The following is a 20,436-nucleotide window of genomic DNA, read 5'->3' on the forward strand; positions in this document are numbered from 1 at the left end:
TGGCCTCCACGTGCCTGTATGACCTCCCTACAATGCCTGGGCATGCTCCTGATGAGGTTGCGGATGGTCTCCTATGGGATCTCCTCCCAGACCTGGGCTAAAGCATCCGCCAACTCCTGGACAGTCTGTGGTGCAAAGTGACGTTGGTGGATGGGGCGAGACATGATGTCCCAGATGTGCTCAATCGGATTCAGGTCTGGGGAACGGGCGGGCCAGTCCATAGCTTCAATGCCTTCATCTTGCAGGAACTGCTGACACACTCCAGCACCTGGGAATCAGCGCTACAGTTAGCGCTGTTTCCAAGCGCCAGGTGCTGAATGCTGCCCTCATCATTGTCCCCTGCTGGTGCTGCGATCACCACCAGCAGGGGACCATGATGAGAGTAGTAGTCTGCTCCCGATGTCTCTAACTGTAAGAATAAAATTAAAAATCCTTATATTCACCTATCCTAAGTGTCCCCTGATGTAATCCTCTGACTGCTCACGCTGGGGAGAATGACTCCTCCTGCAGCGAGCGGGCCCCGGACCTCTGCCTGAGCTAAGTCACTGTGATTGCAGACTTGTGAGTCTGCATAGTGCATCTAGTATGTGATTTGTACATATAGGTAGAGACCAGTCACTCCAGGGCAGTGGGCGGGGAGAAGCCACCAGGGACCCACCTGTCCAACTGGTCTCCAGCCTGTCTCTGCCCCAGTTGCTTTTAAAGTATGATTTTCTCTGAAACATACACGGCTGAGTTTATACATCCAGTGTCTAATACATGCAACCTGTGGATCAGGCAGCATGTATCAACTGTCATGTTCACTTTTGAGGTGTAAATCAGAGGTGCACAAGCCAGGGGCTGCGTCGGATTGCCGCGCTCTGTTAATTTAAGCGGTGCCGAGGTGTGACGTGCGGTGACACTCCGCCCCCAGCCCAGACACTCGGGGAGACTGGATCCCGCCTCGGTGAAGCCGGGTAAGCGTCCTATTCCGGAAATTGACGGGACCTCACTGGACATCAGAGGCGGCTGCAGCCGAGGGTCCCCTTAAGGGGGTGGGGGGGGGGGGACGGATAAGCAGACAGCAATAGCGTTGCCTCTCAGGCACATTTGGAAACGCAAGGTATTTGAAGAAAGTCTTATTTCTAAGGTTGAAATTGATCTGCACATTGTAGTGGACAACCTCTTTAAGGGAATTGTGATATAAAACCAGCTACTACAACATTACACTCCTCCATGGGGAGAGTTTACATGTGTGCAGGGTCCCCTCCTTGCTAGAGTACTGATTGGGGGGGAATTGAGCACCACCATTTTCCATATATATGGTAGTCTTGGTGGTGCAACCTGCATCTTATTTATAGCTTATACTTTTGATATGCCATAATCCTCTCAAAAGGTAATGCTTTTAAGTTTTACTGCGGCCCTTGGAAGTCGTTGAATAGGACAATGTGGCACCCCTAGCGCATATGCAGTAATTTTGGTTGTCAATTGAATCACTAGCGATTTTTCTCTTGTAGTACTGTCCGGGTGGAGAATTATTTGATTACATTATTGCAAAAGACCGTCTTTCTGAAGATGAAGCGAGGGTGTTTTTCCGGCAGATTGTATCTGCTGTAGCATACATTCACAGCCAAGGATATGCACACAGAGATCTAAAACCAGTGAGTTGACATATTAAGAAAATCTCTTTATTTTTTTTGTGTTTAGTCTGCATGTAGTACACTTCTAAATTTTTTTTTTTTTTTTTTTTTTTTTTCTTCTGTAGGAAAATCTTCTTATTGATGAGGATCAGAGCTTGAAACTAATAGACTTTGGACTTTGTGCAAAGCCAAAGGTATGCAAATGTATTTTTGCAATGTGGCATGAGGTGTTAACAGTGGGTGAGGTACTTGTAGCATGCTGGGGCGTGAAACACATGAACATGGGGTTCTGGCTGTGTGTGCGCTCTTATTACCTTGGCGATAACTCCTCTGCGGACTGCATGGTGCCGCTGAATAGGGCAGGCCAGGACCAGATGTTGGGGAACGAATTGAGGGAGACCGAAGTCCAACAAACTTCTTACTGAACATGAACTTGATAACTATGTGAAGAAACATGCCTGTTACCTGATGTACAAAGGTTTCTCTTGTTTTAAACAGGCATGGGTACTTCGTAGTTACATTTAATAGCACTTAATTTCTCTTGCATCTCATGACAATCCAGCAGGCGGACATGGGACACTTTGTTTTCCCTTGAGAGGCCCGCACGGGTCAAGGTGTACCGCTAAGGCCGCTCCCAGCTACTCTTAGTTCTTAACTGACTAATGAGGACCCCTTTTGCTTGAGGTACATCAGTACGATGCCTCATTAGAACCTTGAAGTCAACTGTTTTACGTAGGAGAGTTTTAGGCTATGTGCCCACAATGCAGAAATGCTTCGGCTTTTTCCGGAGCGTTTCTGCATCTCCCTGGCAGAAAAAAAATGCATGCGGATTGTACATGTGTTTTTTCTGCCAAGGACAGGCGTTTGTCAAGCGTTTTTAGCATGCGAAATCGCATGCTTTTGTCAAGTGCTTTTCCAAGTGATTTTAGCATCACTTGGAAAAGTGCTTGAAAGTTGGTCACACAATATATAAATCCATGCAACCGGCATGGATTTATATATTGTGTGACCAACATAATGTTTAAAAAAAAAAATAAAAAAATAAAATCCTTATGCTCACCTTCTGATGGCCCCCGCTCTGCTCCTGGTGTCGCTGCTGATTCTGTGGCGAGTACCGATAATGTTAAAGGACCTTCCATGACGTCAGCAGTCATGTGACATTAATTGCATAAGATACGCTTGACTACATGTAGTCATGCGGATCTTATGTGATCCAATGCAAGTCAATGGCGGCGAAATCGCACTAGAATTGGTCTTGCTGCGGGTTTTACCGCAATGTGAATTTGCAGCGGAAATTTCCACATGATGTGCACAGAACATGCGGATTTGCATTGCAGTAAATGGCAGACCTATTACAAGCAATTTTAATGCGTTTTCGTAGTGAAAATACGAAGCAAAACGCATTAAAATCACTTTGTGTGCACATAGCCGTACCAATATGGTGACCATTGTTCCCTTTCAACACACAATTGAGCTTCCTTTCTCTGTAGATAACTATTTGCTAAAGTTCTGCTGATACAATCCCCTCTTTCAATCCCCCTTAAGGCTGTGTGCCCACGTAGCATTTTTCAAGCGTATATGCTGCGGAATTTCCGCAGCGTAAACGCTTGAAAAACGCATGTATATCCGCACCCCATGTTCCCCAATGGGATTCCGCAAGTTCTATGCACATGCTGCGGATTTTTCCGCAGCGTTTATGCCGCGTTCAAAAATCCGCAGCATGTCATTTAATTTTGCGTTTCCGCAAGCGGAATTGCCTTTGTCCAATGCATAAAAAACGCAAGGCAATTCCGCATGTGGAAAACGCGTGATAAACGCGCGAAAAATGCGCGATAAACGCGTGCGGAATTCCGCATGCGTTTTTCCGGGAGAGGACTTGCATTTATGCAGCAGAAATTTTCTGCTTCATAAATGCAACGTGGGCACATAGCCTAAGTGGGCCTTTTACTTTCCCTGAGTTAAGTTCTGTACTGTTTAGGTGGCCTCTCTGGCCTGAGTCCCAATCTGTCAGATATCTCTTCACGTTTCCTTGGTCCTTAGGACGTATTATCTGGTGTCCTGTGATCTTCCCTCTTCACACGATCAGATGTCAGTCTGCCAACTGTCAGACCTTAGGTCGGACTTTGCTGAACACTGGACTTTAACTCACTATCAGGAAGTAGTCTTCCCATATAGCCCCTCCCATTCTGGGCTAGTCCAAACTATTAACTCATTCTATTCCCCAACAAAGTGCATGCAAATTACTAAACTACAAAAATGACATCTAAACCGTGCAATGCATCATATCAGAGCACATCTTTTAAGGTGGGATGTGGGCAGCACCTCTACTTCCTTACATTTTGATGACCACAAATTACAGTAATCCCTTCTGTGGCTCTTTGCAAGTCAAACAAATGGTTATTTACTGACAATCTTTTTTTCTTTTTAAATCTTCCTTTTAAGCAATACTTTTTTCCATATTTCTGCTAGCACTTGCGCCATCTACTGCTACTCCTGATGATTGCAACTAAATTGTCTGAAACCTATCTCTAAATCTGTTCAGTTGAACATTAGGTGTATGCCAGTGACCCTTTTTAAATATGCAATATCTGTCCCATGTCTGTATTATAAACCTTGTGCTGAAAAAGTAGTGAATTGATTTCCAGGTAAGGATAGAATGTCAGTGCTACTTCACTATATAATTAAATATTGCACTGTGTAGATCCAGCACAATTGGCAATCCTCGTACACAGTAGTTTGGAGATCACTGGCATTGAGGGGTCTGTATGTATGATTCCTAAAATCAAAGGGTGTCAGGCTCCTCCGTACATGATGCCTCATGTATAAATCTAATTCTTATGGTAGTTCATATTAACATTAGGTTCATACGTTCCGAGGGGGTGATGCGTACAAACTAAGTCAGGTTTACATGCGAGAACTTCGAGAAAGTAACAACTATAACACATCTAATCACAGGGGAAAGGTAAAGGTTTTTCCTTCTACATTCCCATGTTTCTTATCCAGTCAGATATATTTTCACAAGTAGTCTTTCAGCCACACATTTTGTTATATATTTTTTTTTTGCTTGATAAATTGCACGTCCTTTAAAGGAGTTGTCCTGTCTTTTGTGTGCAGTGAGGATTCAGAAGTCTGCAGACTTCTAGCAAAAAAACAACAGCTGACAACCCCTGTAAATATGGCAGTGCTCCTTTTTGTTTCAAAATGTAATTCATTTAGATTTTTCTTTTTTCCATTTCTCTTCCATGTATAGGGTGGCATGGATTATCACTTGATGACCTGTTGTGGCAGCCCGGCATATGCAGCTCCAGAACTCGTACAGGGAAAAGCTTACATAGGATCTGAGGTAGGTCACCGGACATGACATAACCGTGGAGCAAAACATTGGAAGTCAGTAACTTTAATACCACTTAGGTCCTCTTTAAATTTCTCTCACCAGTTTAAACATGTTGAACTGGCTACATCATGGAACAGTGGCTGTAGAAATGAATAAAATGTGGTTTTTAACTTTATTTTTCTCTTCTCTGTTGTGGAGATATTGGCTTATAATTCTCTAATTTATGCTAAGACCAAGTGGGCGTTACCAGAGGTTCCTCACTGGAGGCGTGTCAATATAGATATATTTATATATTTTTTTTTTCTTTCCCCCTACATGATATTGACCAATCATAAACTGGATCTGTCATGCAGGGGAGAAAACCAAAACCTTTTCCCTGAGGTGTCATTACACACAGCCATGCTCTCCTCATTGATCTCAGAGCAATTGTGTTGCCAGGCTCTGATTCATGCTGCCTATAGTTTAGGCAGAATAAATCCACTGACAATTTCCCTTTCAATGTGGTTGGAATACACAATGCCATAGCGCTAGATGTTGAGTCCACTTCACGGCATGCATTAATAACCTTGTGTGCTTACAGGCTGACATATGGAGCATGGGAGTGCTGATGTATGCACTAATGTGCGGTTGCCTACCATTTGATGATGACAATGTGATGCTCTTATATAAAAAGATAATGGTAAGTATTCCATTCTTCATTTGTCTTTAAATTCTTTATGGTTCTGATTTTCTTTTCTCTTTGCAGAGAGGTAAATATGAAATCCCAAAATGGCTTTCACCTGGAAGTGTGCTGCTGCTCAGTCAAATGCTTCAGGTAATGATGGGATCTTTTCACATGCTTTTAGGCTAGATTTTACGCCTTGCAGCGGCCAAGATGAAGCATGCCTGCATGAGGTGGCTTATAGCTGCATGGGTTTTGAAGGTAAAATCTTGGCTTACCTTCAGAGTCTTGCAGCTATTGGCCGTCGTCTGGCGGTGAGTACTGTGAGACAAGTAGTGGTTGTGTGTCTCTAGTCTTACACATTAAAGTATATTTATCTGTAGGTGGATCCCAAAAAAAGGATTTCCGTGAAGCATCTTCTGAGACACCCATGGCTCTTTCAAGGTTATCCCTGCCCTGTGGAATGGAACAGTAAATGCCCTGTGAGTGTCCCTATTGAACACCTTCTGGGATCTGGTAATGTCCAGTCATGTGGCTGTTGTGAACTATATTTATTAATTAGGGTTAACAGTTGCCATACTCCCACTAATCACAGTTATGGCATATGCATATCCCTTTAAACCTGGCATTCTCCCAATATTAAGCCAGGATGCATTTTATTTTTTTTCAATGATTGAGTTGGTTTACATATCAAGTTTCTCACAAATGGACCATTAAAATGATGATCTGTTTGTTCTGCCCTTAGCTTGGATACATGGATGAAGATTGCATTACAGAGCTATCTGTATATTTCAAGCTCAGTAAAGAAAGCATGTCTGAACTGATCTCTGAGGTATTTCCTTGCTTTTCAGGAACTTCTCATCTTGTATTCCTTAATGATGCTCACTTTCTGTATCACATTAGGACTAGATTTGCTATCAATGTTCCTTGAGGCTTTCATGCAAGCTGGACTCCCAAGGTAGTCACTGGCTTATACAGATCTCACAAAATTTAAGATCTGTCCATTAATATAAAAAAATCTTAAATGTAGCTCTCCCAGCTTAATCTGTATTCTAAATGTGTAAGTGTATTAAAATGCTTACCGATCGGTGTCTTTTATTGATTCCGGCATAACTCTGGTCCTCTTCTAACCCATGTGACCAGATATCTGATACTAACCAGATCACAACGGTGTTTAGGTGTTCGCCAGAAGTAGCTTTCTCCATGTAAGTTTATGGATCCTTGTTCAGAATCTTCTCTGCTTACATTAGAAAAGCAGCTACTGCCCCCACACACTGGACACTGAAGAGCTGTTGGGCTGGTCTAGATGAGGACCAGAGTAGAATTTGCATTAAATACTTACTCTTCTACTACACAACATGCATGTTTTGCTGGGAGATGTAATTTAAACATGCCTAAGAAAGCAAGTTATCCTTCTGTTTTCAAGGGTGCCTCGCTCTGAATGTCTCCTCACAGGTCCACCTCCCCGCTTGTGTGCGACACAGGACAACTTTTTCTGCATGGAGACCAAGCATAGACAAAGCAGGGGGCTGACTTCGCTATTGAAATTAGCCAGCACTCAACACACTGCACAGATGTGCAGACACAGGAAATGCAGGGTTATGATGGAATCAAGCTTAATGTGGATATCCTTAGATTGAGTCACCTTTGATAAAAGATTTTAGTGAAGTTAAAGAACTTGCCATTTTAAGGAATTTTTTTTCTCTGCGCTAGACAAAGCCTTTAAACCTCATCCATCCATATTAGTAATTATTTTGATTTTGGCAATAATTTAATTCTAGTGGAATTATGATCACACTACTGCCACCTATCTGCTTCTTCTAACCAAGAAAAGCCGAGGAAAGCCTGCTCGTTTGGTGCGCTCTTCAGCTGCTGTGGAGCCCTCTGGTTCAAGTTTTAAGGAGCTTCGGGTATGTGTATGCCTGATAAGATATAATGAAATATGTATGTGATATGGATGTATTGCATCTTTTAATTCCTTGACCCCCCCCCCCCCCCCCCCCCCCCTCTGAATCCATACTTTGCTTTTGTGAATGCACTAAAGGAAGGAGATAAGTGCTCCTGCCTACAAAATTGTGCACTTCTTCTGATCTGTCTTTTTACTGTCAAACAGAGCCAAGTGTTATTCATAATATATACTTAGAGCCAAATTATATTCATACACTGTCGGTCAAGACTGATCAGAGGTGCAAAACTTGGTAGGCCGGAACCTATCTATCTATCTATCTATCTATCTATCTATCTCAGGCTGATCCAATTTTGATGTAATGTCCTTTAAAACAAGTCAAAATGAGGCTCAGTATTGTGTGTGTGTGTGGCCTCCACGTGCCTGTATGACCTCCCTACAACGCCTGGGCATGCTCCTGATGAGGTTGCGGATGGTCTCCTGTGGGATCTCCTCCCAGACCTGGACTAAAGCATCTGCCAACTCCTGGACAGTCTGTGGTGCAATGGAGCAAGACATGATGTCCCAGATGTGCTCACTCGATTCAGGTTTGGGGAACGGGTGGGCCAGTCCATAGCTTCAATGCCTTCATCTTGCAGGAACTGCTGACACACTCCAGCCACATGAGGTCTGGCATTGTCCGGCATTAGGAGGAACCCAGGGCCAACTGCACCAGCATATGGTCTCAAAAGGGGTCTGAGGATCTCACCTCGGTACCTAATGGCAGTCAGGCTACCTCTGGCGAGCACATGGAAATGCCACCCCACACCATTACTGACCCACTGCCAAACCGGTCATGCTGAAGGATGTTGCAGGCAGCAGATCGCTCTCCACAGTGTCTCCAGACTCTGTCACGTCTGTCACATGTGCTCAGTGTGAACCTGCTTTCATCTGTGAAGAGCACAGGGCGCCAGTGGCGACTTTGCTAATCCTGGTGTTCTGTGGCAAATGCCAAGCGTCCTGCACGGTGTTGGGCTGTGAGCACAACTCCCATCTGTGGACATCAGGCCCTCATACCACCCTCATGGAGTCGGTTTCTAACCGTTTGTGCAGACACATGCACATTTGTGGCCTGCTGGAGGTCATTTTGCAGGGCTCTGGCAGTGCTCCTCCTGTTCCTCCTTGCACAAAGGCAGAGGTAGAGGTCCTGCTGCTGGGTTGTTGCCCTCCTACGGCCCCCTCCACGTCTCTTGGTGTATTGGCCTGTCTCCTGGTAGCGCCTCCAGCCTCTGGACACTACGCTGACAGACACAGCAAACCTTCTTGCCCCAGCTCGCATTGATGTGCCATCCTGGATGAGCTGCACTACCTGAGCAACTTCTGTGGGTTGTAGAGTCTGTCTCATGCTACCACGAGTGTGAAAGCACAACCAACATTCAAAAGTGACCAAAACATCAGCCAGAAAGCATTGGTACTGAGATGTGGTCTGTGGTCCCCACCTGCAGAACCACTCCTTTGAGTGGGTCTTGATAAATGGCAATAATTTCCATCTATTGTCTATTCCATTTGCACAACAGCATGTGAAATTGATTGTCAATCAGTGTTGCTTCCTAAGTGGAAAGTTTGATTTCTCAGAAGTTTGATTTACTTGGAGTTATCTTGTTTGTGTTCCCTTTTATTTTTTTGAGGTGTGTGTGTGTGTATATTATATATTATATATATATATATATCACTCAAAATTGTTATGGGCTTCTGAGTATACTAGTATCCAAGTGAAGGCTCATCTTTGCTTGCAGATGTCATCCTTGGTGGGACTTGAACCCAGGACCCTAACTACTGAGCCACAGTGGTGGTTATAGAATTGTGGAATTTATTATTCCAAAATCTATTGATTTAAAATGTATTTTGTTCGTGGGACAACTCCTTTTCACTAACTACTGATTGGTGGTATTCCTGGTCCTTGGGTTCCAATTGATCGCTCAAACCGCTGTGTAAAACTGCTCCGCTTGTGCCTAAGCATTCAGGAACAGACTTATAGATGTAACTACTGCCCAGTGGTTTGACTAATCATTGGAGATCTCATGACCTGGATGCACACTGATCAACAGTAATTAGAGGTTGTGATGTCCTAATTTCAAAGAGTTACCACAGGTATGGATAGGGTGAAAACAACAATCTCTTAAACTGGATTGTTGTCACCCCCGTGGATCGACCACTGAGGCCTGTGAGTGTCTGCAGTTGTCATGTCATTGGATGTTTTCTCGATGCTTCCAGTGCTAGAGGCCACTGGGGCAGTAACGGCTGATTATGTAACTGGTATCAGGGTAGTAGCCATATGTGAGTGGCATGTCTTCGTCACTCTGACCCGCTACAGGAAATTGTGTACTGTGGGGGTGCATGTGACAATGTTCTGAGATCTCCATAGTCCACGTTAAAGCATGGGTGCAGAACCGTTCTGTTTAACACTCCGTCAAGAATCCATACTAGCTGTTGTAAACAGTGTTCTTTTTATGCACAGGTGAACATTAGAGTAACAGGTGACGCATTCTTCATCACTTGCCACACTGTACACAGGCTCCATTCTCAGAGTTCCAGCCTACACTTTGTTTCTGGCAACAAGTACAGCACAGGAATGAGTAGAGATTGGTGTTGAGCGAGTATGTTCTGTTCTGAGTATGGTCGGGCCGAGCTTCGAGTAGTTACAGCTGCTCGGTGATATGGTTGAATCTCTCCCATGTCCATGATTTGCAACTGTTTGACAGCTTTATTACATGTGAGGAATGTGTAAGAAATAGACATTCCTCCCATGTAATAAAGCTGTCAAACAGTTGCAAATCATGCACACGGGAGCGATTTAACCATATCACAGAGCAGCTGTAAATACTCGGATCTCGGCCCGAGCATACTCAGCGAAAGGGTTAATAGAACATACTCGCTCAACACTAGTAGAGATCTGAAATGCCTGCGTTTTTCTTAGGGGTAGGGTCATGCAATGTCGATATGCCTTGATACCTTGAGTCCTTGCTTATATCAATCTCGGGGGCCTCTTGAAGAAACTTGCTCCCTGTTTCAGTTTCTCACAGCAGGGTAATAGCTCGTCCCAAGGTCCCCTTCTCGCTGGACAGTAGTCTTCCTAGACTTCTAAGCCTTTCTCTTGCAGGGTTCCCCCCTTGCCTGTGTCGTCCTGCCGCCTCTGTAACTAGATCCGTTCTCATGAGCCTTGTAGTTCCACCACTAGGAAAACCTATCTTTCACTTCCTCTTCTTGACTTTACATGAATTCCCTTTTCCCAGGATTCCACACAATTCCTTCCCACTATGGGCTATACTTCTACTTAACTCTCACACACCTGTCTCTGTTCTCTTGTTGCTGAGCAAAATGTAACCTTTCACCCAGCTCTGTACAAGAGTCGAAGACAGTGACCTCTTGTGACCGTTAGTACCACAGCCCAAAGAGAAATTAACACTTGTTACCACAAGAAAACCTATCTGGAACAAACCATTCACATCTTACATATTCTATACCACAGTAGCATTAATGTCTTCAGGGGGAGCCCGGCAGCTGGTCCACCTCCTCACTATTATGTAAGATAACGTTAATCAGGAGCATGGATGGTTATTAGGCTGCACAATCACTTTAACTAACAAGATATCAAAGCTAAGTAAAAGTTTAGATAGACTGTCGTTATCATTTTACATTTATTTATTTTTCTTCTATTTGTATTTTATTATGTTCTCTTTAACAGGCTCGAAATAAGTTGAGTCTTGAAGAGGCGGAGAGCGGTGAACTTCCATATGTATTTGGATCCATGGAGTTCTCTGATGACGAGCTCTTTTATGAAGACTGCACATACAGTAGTGTAGAACCAATCACCATGAAAGAGGTATGGAAATGGCTGTTTATGCCTTCCCAAAATATACATATTTGAATAAATGGGCTTTTGGGCTGAATAATGGGTGATTGAGTCTCTTGTACCTATGCTGACTTGTTCCTATATGGATTTGTGCAGCGCACTAAGTTTCGTGCCGAATTCAATAGTGTGGGTTCTGCGCCTTCAACACCAATGGAGCAAAAGGCTCAAGTAAAACAAATGGAAGATAAAGAAAACTCTGACACCAAGCTATCCAAAAATGAAGGTCCCTTTTTGCATCCAGCACCATGGACTCCGGTTATTAAGAAGAAGGGAATCCTTACCACGCCCAACAACAATATTCTGCCACCAGGAAAAGGTAGTGGGGGTTTTTATTTTTATTTTTTGTCCCTTTGCAAGTAGCAACTGAGCAGAAATGCTTTGTAACCTAACATTTATGTATCATTTCTAATATACCAATTATACTAATATGAATTATATCATGAATGAAGTACCCGAATGCTAGTAGTGATGGACTTCTGCTACACTGAATTCGTATACAGCATATGGCAGCACGGTGTACTGGTCCGCCATAACATCAAAACCAGGTTGATACAATATTGGTATCTGCCAAGGGGTGCGGTCCATTAGGCACCGTGCTTGACCTCGCTTCCTGCTCCCAACCCTCAGTAACTCTTCAAGTATCTGCGTCACTTTGACAAGGGCCAAAATGTGATTGCTAAATAACTGGTCAGCGCATCCCCAAAATAGGTCTAGTGGGGTATTTCTGGTATATAGTGATTAGGATCTACGAAAAGGGGTCCAAGTAAGGGAGATCTATAAACCAACTAACCAGGTCATATGTGCCTATAGTTCAGTGGGTAAGGAAGGCTTCCCCTCTGCTCTAATCCAACAGACAAGCCTACATAACGCCAAGTGCTGAAGGTTAACTGATAAAAAGGGATCCGGACACCTAGGGCCCGATTCATCATTGCACTTCTGCCGCTCTTTTTTTTAATGTGAATACTTCTTAATTAGTGACTTTGACTTGCGACAAATTCATCAAATGAATTAATCAATTTGCAACTTTTAGATATTTTTTTCTTTCAATTAGTCTTTTTTAGCTTTTTTTTTTTTTTAAGGCAGATTTATCACATACAACTATTTTAACCGTGCCCCTTGAACTGACTGACAGCATCTCAACATTAGGGCCGGCTGTCAGTCAGAGCCAGGGGCTCAGTTACAGCCACCGCTCACTGCACAGAGCAGTGACTGAAACCCAACGCTGCTGGGGTGAATAAAGTTAATTTCCTCCCGGCATCAAGGCTCTAAGTGCGGGTGCCAGGGAAGTTCAGAATGCTATTAGCCTGCAGGCGAATAGTGACAGGTTCCATTTTAAGGGTAAGTCAGATTTGTAGTAGAAACTTTTTGTACAAAAAAAATCTCTATGGAAAGCTGCACGTGCAGATCTGTCTGAAAGGTAGGGAAAAGAAGAAAAAATAATCAACTTGAAACACCTTTTATTTTTATTTTCCCTATAAGGGTATTTGCAGCATATGTTTCTGCATCGAAAACTAATTTCTTGGCAGGAAAAACGCTGTGTGTGTGTGTGTGTGTGTGTGTGTGTGTGTTGTGTTTTTTTTTTTTTTTTTTTTTTTTTCCCAGTTTTGATAATTTTCCATTTTCCCCCATTCATTTGAATCGGTGAAGCTAACTACAAAAATGCTGAAAGAATTGACGTGCTGGAGATTTGAAACTTCTTCAAATCTGCAATGAGAAAATAAGGCACATCCATAAAGTTTCCAAAATCCTCTTCTTTTACGATAAAATGATGTGGAGACCCCAGCCCATTCGTGCTTTCTCACTCTGCCCACCTTCCTTTTAGCGGTGGGTATCGGTAGGCTCTAGTCACTTTGATGAAACTGGCAATACGTTGCCTGCTATAGAATATGATTTTGCAAGGTTATTGGTCTTTTATCCTTCTTGTCTGCTAAACTGGCTGCCATGTTAGAAATGACCTCTTTAAAACCTTTACCTGCTGGTGATTTAATAGAACATCACTGTTCTGTTACAGAAAAAAATTCAGCCAAAAAAGAAACCCCTATTAAGAAAGTGAACGATACCAGCAGCGAAATGAATCCTTCGATAAGTCCTGAAAGACGGTAAGTGTGGCTCGCAGCATGTGCAAGATATGAATCGTCCACCTGGTGGTCTGCTGGTGCATGTAGTTCAGTGGGTGCGGTGTAATTTCCCCATTGTACCTGAAGTGCAGAGATGTGATTGGAGATTTCGGGTGATGGCACTAACTTTGGGACTTTTTTTATTTTTTTTTAAATGGTGCAGGTTTACTATAAGTGTGCCAGAATTGCAGCAAAAAAACTATTGTACATACCTTGGACCACGTTTGTTTTACACTTAGTTCCTATCTGAAATGGAAATTTGCTTTTTGGGAAAGGCACGTGGCCTAATGTATGACCCAGTGCACCAAAATTTTGGTACAAAGTTGAGGCAAGTAAGAGATTGTGTGTAAACTTGTACTATAGACAGTGTAATGATGCGTCAGATTTATCATGCAGCATGACCCACTGTGGTTGACTAGACAGTGTTACCGAAATTTGCTCCACCCTTAAAGGGATTGTCCGCTACGCAGATAGCCCTTCTCAATTGCTATATTCCCCAGTACAAAATTAAAAACAGCCTGTACTCTCGTTTTGGTGTCAGCACTGTTCCAGCAGTTACCACCTTGGGTCCCCAGGACTCGCGTGACATTATGCCTCACGAGCCCTGCAGCCAATCAGTGGCCACTTCACTCTCATTGCCTTTGGATGTAATTGACAGTCGGAGAAAGTCAGGGAGCAGCAGCAACTTACGTTTTCTGAATGTCCATTACTGCCGAAGGAATTCTGCCATGCTTTTTTAAGGTTTTGTGTTTACGGCATTCATAGTATGGTAAAAAATGACTCTGAATCATTCTCCAGGTCAGTACGATTATGGCGATATCAAACTTGCATAGATTTTTGTTTAGTGGGGTGGAGGGGTTCTGAAGATTTGTAAATAAAAGCTGAATACATCTCCATTTTCCAAGACCTGTAACTTTTTTTTTTTTTTTTTTTCTTTCTTCAATTGAGCTATGTGAAAGCTTTTTGGTTCCATGCAGTAGACCAGTTTGTCCACTAGGTGGTGCTACATGGCAATAAGATGAGGATATCTAAATTGCATGGTTATGAACTTTTTTCAGCTGTCGCTCAGTAGATTTGGACTTGAATCAAGCACATCTGGATGGTGCCCAGAAGAAAAAAGGCACAAAGGTATTTGGAAGCCTGGAAAGAGGACTTGATAAAGTAATCACTATGTTAACACCGAGCAAACGAAAAGGATATGCAAGAGATGGACCCCGAAAGCTCAGGGTAAAACTTATGTTTTAGTGATGTGAATGCATTTTTTTGTTTTTTCTTCTGACTTCTGTTATAATAAATGTAGAAAATATACAACAAATTAAATATTTATTGTAGCCTTATATGTTTACAGGCTCATTACAATGTAACCATGACTAATATGCTGAGTCCTGACCTGCTGCTAAATGAAATAGTCAGAGTGCTGCCCCAGAAGAACGTCGACTATGTACAGAAGGGGTAAGTTGGTTAATTTGTAAAATCGAGAAGTATGATCCCAAAGGAGACGTATAAACGTGTTTTGTTTTTTTTTCTACCATCTCATGATGTATGGCTAGATATAGACTCAAAAGTGGAGAAAGAAGATTTCTGTAATATTACACCTTTTTAGGTTTTATATATAATCTTATGGATTTCACTAATTTTTGAGAGTGTATTGGATATGTTTGCGGACTCTTTGGGACACCTCGGTGCCCCTTTCCTCCCCCTCAGTTACAATCCTCCACACCTCTCCTTATGCTGACTTGTCAGCCATTGCTTTGCAGAACTGCCTGAAGTGAATTCTTAGGCCTGCAAACACTGACTCTGCAGGAGCCAAGTGCGCCCAGTGTCAGGAGATGCACTGTCTGCGGTAACTGCTTGCTGGACACATAGTAATGGGTGCAGTTAGTGAGAGGAGTGCATGCGCACTTTGCTGCTGCAGAGAGTATGCTTAGCTTCATTTTCTGTCAACATCAGACACCCGCGACTATCTGATCCTGTGTGCAGCGAGCGGCCGTTGCAGACAGGAATAGTGGGATAACTGCACACACTGTGCTCTTGGCTCCTTCAGTGTCAGTATGGGCAGGGCTGAGGGTACTATTCAACCAGTGCTCCAAATAGAGCAATGCCCATAAACATAAGGGGAGATGCAGAGGATTGTAATTAAGGTGGGGGGGGGGGGGATAGTGCACTGAGCCCTTGGCCACAAGGGTGCACTAAGGACCCCTCATTTACATATCCAATGTTTTATGTAGAGCAAAAAAAAAATCTACACAATTCTAAGTCCCCTATATGAATGTATAAGTGGCTTAATGAGTTTTTTTTTTGTGGTTGACTCCGATTAAGTGTGTTATACACTTCGAGTTTGAATAGATATTATATGCCTTTTTTATATAAAGGATTATTCCCATCTTCATACATGGGTATTGTTGGATATGCTTGTCAAAACAGTTTTATACAGTTTTTTTTTTTTTTTTCTTTTCTTTAAATATTAGATTTTAAAAGAAGAACACTGCCTACTTGACTGACCACTATTGCTGTCTAGCAGTGGTGGCTAAATATGCACGGTGCTTTATAATATCTTTTCTATTGAGCTTGTAAGCACTGTTTTGAAGCTGGCAGTGATGGCTGGAGCATGGTGTTATCTTCAAGTCTTGGCCAGCATCAGATATCAAATACTGGTAGTCACATACACACAGGTGTGAACAGGTGCATACTAAGAGTAGGCATCTCCATATATAACTAACACAGTTGTTCTCTGTAATGCTACAGCATTTAAACATGATATTGGAATTGCATTACTTCTCTAGAAAAAGAAAAAACCAAGATACTTGGTGCATAAATTGGCCAATTCATATATGCCCAGCAGCCATGAGAGTAATCACGTTAGGTTACCAGCAAAGAGAATCGCCTTGTCGTTGGCTGCTGGGCACACATGAATTGGAATATTTTATGCGCTAAGTATCTTTAGTTTTTTCATATTTTCTATAGCAGTTATGCAATTCCAATTTCCTATATTTCATGTTTGCATACTTGGCGTTAGAGTGCAACTTTATTTGTTGGCCAGCCTCAGTGCAGTGTTGACAGCTAGACAGCAGTGGTGGTTGGTCACCAAGGCAACAACTGTATGAAAAAAATATTACCTTAAATTGCAAAAGTGCTTGTTTTACCAATAATGCTCATCTATGAAGATGGAAATTGCGTTGCTGAATCCTAATGGTAGAAAAGCCATTGTAGTAGTATCTAACTCTGCTTTTGGCATTGAGTGGTGAAGCCATCTTCTATGACCAAGCAATTGTATGTATACCAAGGTGCCACCACTAAGCCTATCTTATTGCTTCTCCACATACACTGGTGTAAAATACCTATTGTACAATAACTTGTCAAACGTTTGGACTTTCAGGTATACTTTGAAATGCAAAACGCAATCTGACTTTGGAAAGGTGACCATGCAATTTGAACTAGAAGTGTGTCAATTAAACAAGCCAGATCTTGTAGGGATCAGAAGACAGCGGCTTAAAGGTGATGCCTGGGTATACAAGAGACTAGTGGAAGACATACTTTCAAGCTGCAAGGTTACGGTGGTCTAGCTACTACAGAGAATTGTTTCACGGTGTACATAGACTTTCACTATAAATATTCCTGTTCTGTATCATAGTCTGTAAAGTAACATTGGAGATTTAGCTATCCATTAGCACATAAACATGTGAATATCTGTAAAGTCAAATTGTCATTTGTTTTTTAATTGTGACCTTTAAATGTTTGTACGTTACATTTAAAATAAAACCATTTTAACATTATTTTTGATTATTTCGTTATCATTTCACGAGTCCTACATGGATAGAGCAGCAGAAATCCCCCCCCCCCCCCGAATGTGGAATGTTTCCTAGGACATGGGTGTTGGCAAATTTGCATAATTCTTTTCTGTCTGTGTTTCTTAAGTAGGATTTATTGAGGTCGTTAATTAAGCCACAGCTGTGGTTACTAGAGTTAAACTGTATGCTCATATGTCGAGGAAAATGGGATTGACTCCAATAAATGTGTTCTTTAGTCAACAAAATGCCAGGCTCCCAACGATGAAGCTGAATGCTTTGTAATGAAATGTAAATTCATTACTTCGGCCTAGGACCAACGGGTAATGATCAGAACTCTGAATGCCTATTGCTAATCTCCTTTGAAAGGTCATCAAAGCCTGCACATTAGTATCCTTGTAGTACCAAGGAGGCATTTTTGATGTATGTGTGTGTATATATATAGATAGATAGATAGATAGATAGATAGATAGATAGATAGATAGATAGATAGATAGATAGATATATATAGTGTTATATAGATATATATAGATATATACAGTACAGACCAAAAGTTTGGACACACCTTCTCATTTAAAGATTTTTCTGTATTTTCATGACTATGAAAATTGTACATTCACACTGAAGGCATCAAAACTATGAATTAACACATGTGGAATTATATACTTAACAAAAAAGTGTGAAACAACTGAAAATATGTCTTATATTCTGGGTTCTTCAAAGTAGCCACCTTTTGCTTTGATGACTGCTTTGCACACTCTTGGCATTCTCTTGATGAGCTTCAAGAGGTAGTCACCGGAAATGGTATTCCAACAATCTTGAAGGAGTTCCCAGAGATGCTTAGCACTTGTTGGCCCTTTTGCCTTCACTCTGCGGTCCAGCTCACCCCAAACCATCTCGATTGGGTTCAGGTCTGGTGACTGTGGAGGCCAGGTAATCTGGCGTAGCACCCCATCACTCTCCTCCTTGGTCAAATAGCCCTTACACAGCCTGGAGGTGTGTTTGGGGTCATTGTCCTGTTGAAAAATAAATGATGGTCCAACTATACGCAAACCGGATGGAATAGTATGCCGCTGCAAGATGCTGTGGTAGCCATGCTGGTTCAGTATGCCTTCAATTTTGAACAACTCCCCAACAGTGTCACCAGCAAAGCACCCCCACACCATCACACCTCCTCCTCCATGCTTCACGGTGGGAACCAGGCATGTAGAGTCCATCTGTTCACCTTTTCAGCGTCACACAAAGACATGGTGGTTGGAACCAAAGATCTCAAATTTGGACTCATCAGACCAAAGAACAGATTTCCACTGGTCTAATGTCCATTCCTTGTGTTCTTTAGCCCAAACAAGTCTCTTCTGCTTGTTGCCTGTCCTTAGCAGTGGTTTCCTAGCAGCTATTTTACCATGAAGGCCTGCTGCACAAAGTCTCCTCTTAACAGTTGTTGTAGAGATGTCTGCTGCTGGAACTCTGTGTGGCATTGACCTGGTCTCTAATCTGAGCTGCTGTTAACCTGCGATTTCTGAGGCTGGTGACTCGGATAAACTTATCCTCAGAAGCAGAGGTGACTCTTGGTCTTCCTTTCCTGGGGCAGTCCTCATGTGAGCCAATTTCTTTGTAGCGCTTGATGGTTTTTGCAACTGCACTTGGGGACACTTTCAAAGTTTTCCCAATTTTTCGGACTGACTGACCTTCATTTCTTAAAGTAATGATGGCCACTCGTTTTTCTTTACTTAGCTGCTTTTTTCTTTCCATAATACAAATTCTAACAGTCTATTCAGTAGGACTATCAGCTGTGTATCCACCAGACTTCTGCACAACACAACTGATGGTCCCAACCCCATTTATAAGGCAAGAAATCCCACTTATTAAACCTGACAGGGCACACCTGTGAAGTGAAAACCATTTCCGGTGACTACCTCTTGAAGCTCATCAAGAGAATGCCAAGAGTGTGCAAAGCAGTCATCAAAGCAAAAGGTGGCTACTTTGAAGAACCCAGAATATAAGACATATTTTCAGTTGTTTCACACTTTTTTGTTAAGTATATAATTCCACATGTGTTAATTCATAGTTTTGATGCCTTCAGTGTGAATGAACAATTTTCATAGTCATGAAAATACAGAAATCTCTTTAAATGAGGTGTGTCCAAACTTTTGGTCTGTACTGTGTGTGTGTGTGTGTGTATGTATGTATGTATGTATGTATGTATGTAATATATTAGCACAAATCAGTACTACAGGCAATTGTATCGGAGGAATCTGCTAATTTCCCACTTATTAGACACTTTCTTCTCCCTCCTGAATTTGTCATCCACTGTGAAGAATAAGCACAAGTCAGTCTTGCTCAGAGGACACGGACTGTCCAGTATACTCTATGGAGAGGAGAGAGAATCGAAAAAGATAAGAGGCCACACAACATTGTGCAGAGATGCAGACCCTAATTCCAGCCATGTGTCACTTTCTGTAAAACCTAAACACAAGTCTATCACCAAAGTGAAATACAATCTCCTCCAAATATTAAGACAAAAACCTAACTAAAGTCTAATAGGTATCATAAAATAGATCCAATAAATAGTAGACTAATAAGAAAAAAATAAGTAGATACCCAAGACACATTAGAGAGATATATGAAATAGTTATGTATTTTTGTGAATAAAACTATAATATGTAAGACTCATCACCTGAAAGGTTACGGGAAGAAGACAGCTAAAACAGTAAGGATTACAGGGTATATAATCCCAAAATAACAAGGCAGAATTGTGAGCATAACCCCAGGTCAATGAAGCTCCTACACAGATTATAATATGATAGTATTCAACATAGTAATCAAGGTAAAATACCAGCCAGAAATAGATCAATCACATAATAGACAAAGATATTTTTATAATAAATATACAATAGCAAAACTGTGTATATAGAATATAAAAAATAGGGTAATATTTGTGCTAAAAGTAGTGCACATGAAACAATGACAGATAACTAAGTTGAATAGCTGATAGGAGCACTGTGACCTGCTGACAGACAGTAGTGTCGATCTCTCAGATCAAAATAGATAACCAGGGACTCATGATAATGGTCAGCCTAATATCTCAATTGGTCATACAGTATGTTGATCAAAGAGTTAGG

General features: G+C 42.0%; 1 protein-coding gene across 1 annotated transcript in view; it reads left to right on the forward strand.

Moving 5' to 3' along the window:
* MELK (maternal embryonic leucine zipper kinase) overlaps positions 1 to 17,250 on the forward strand; it is a 28,105-nt gene extending 10,855 nt beyond the window's left edge. The window contains exons 5-18 of the mRNA XM_073651827.1: positions 1,497 to 1,640; positions 1,745 to 1,813; positions 4,870 to 4,962; positions 5,534 to 5,632; positions 5,699 to 5,767; positions 5,998 to 6,096; positions 6,360 to 6,446; positions 7,396 to 7,524; positions 11,245 to 11,382; positions 11,509 to 11,728; positions 13,424 to 13,511; positions 14,588 to 14,756; positions 14,878 to 14,981; positions 16,906 to 17,250. Coding sequence (XP_073507928.1) covers positions 1,497 to 1,640; positions 1,745 to 1,813; positions 4,870 to 4,962; positions 5,534 to 5,632; positions 5,699 to 5,767; positions 5,998 to 6,096; positions 6,360 to 6,446; positions 7,396 to 7,524; positions 11,245 to 11,382; positions 11,509 to 11,728; positions 13,424 to 13,511; positions 14,588 to 14,756; positions 14,878 to 14,981; positions 16,906 to 17,092 — 1,695 coding nt within the window. The 3' untranslated portion in view covers positions 17,093 to 17,250. The remainder of the gene's footprint in view (positions 1 to 1,496; positions 1,641 to 1,744; positions 1,814 to 4,869; positions 4,963 to 5,533; positions 5,633 to 5,698; positions 5,768 to 5,997; positions 6,097 to 6,359; positions 6,447 to 7,395; positions 7,525 to 11,244; positions 11,383 to 11,508; positions 11,729 to 13,423; positions 13,512 to 14,587; positions 14,757 to 14,877; positions 14,982 to 16,905) is intronic.
* The last annotated feature ends 3,186 nt before the right edge of the window (positions 17,251 to 20,436 follow it).

Source organism: Phyllobates terribilis, unplaced genomic scaffold, assembly GCF_046119375.1.
Source record: "Phyllobates terribilis strain yellow unplaced genomic scaffold, ASM4611937v1 Scaffold_1__5_contigs__length_1240528914, whole genome shotgun sequence".
NCBI lineage: Eukaryota > Metazoa > Chordata > Amphibia > Anura > Dendrobatidae > Phyllobates > Phyllobates terribilis.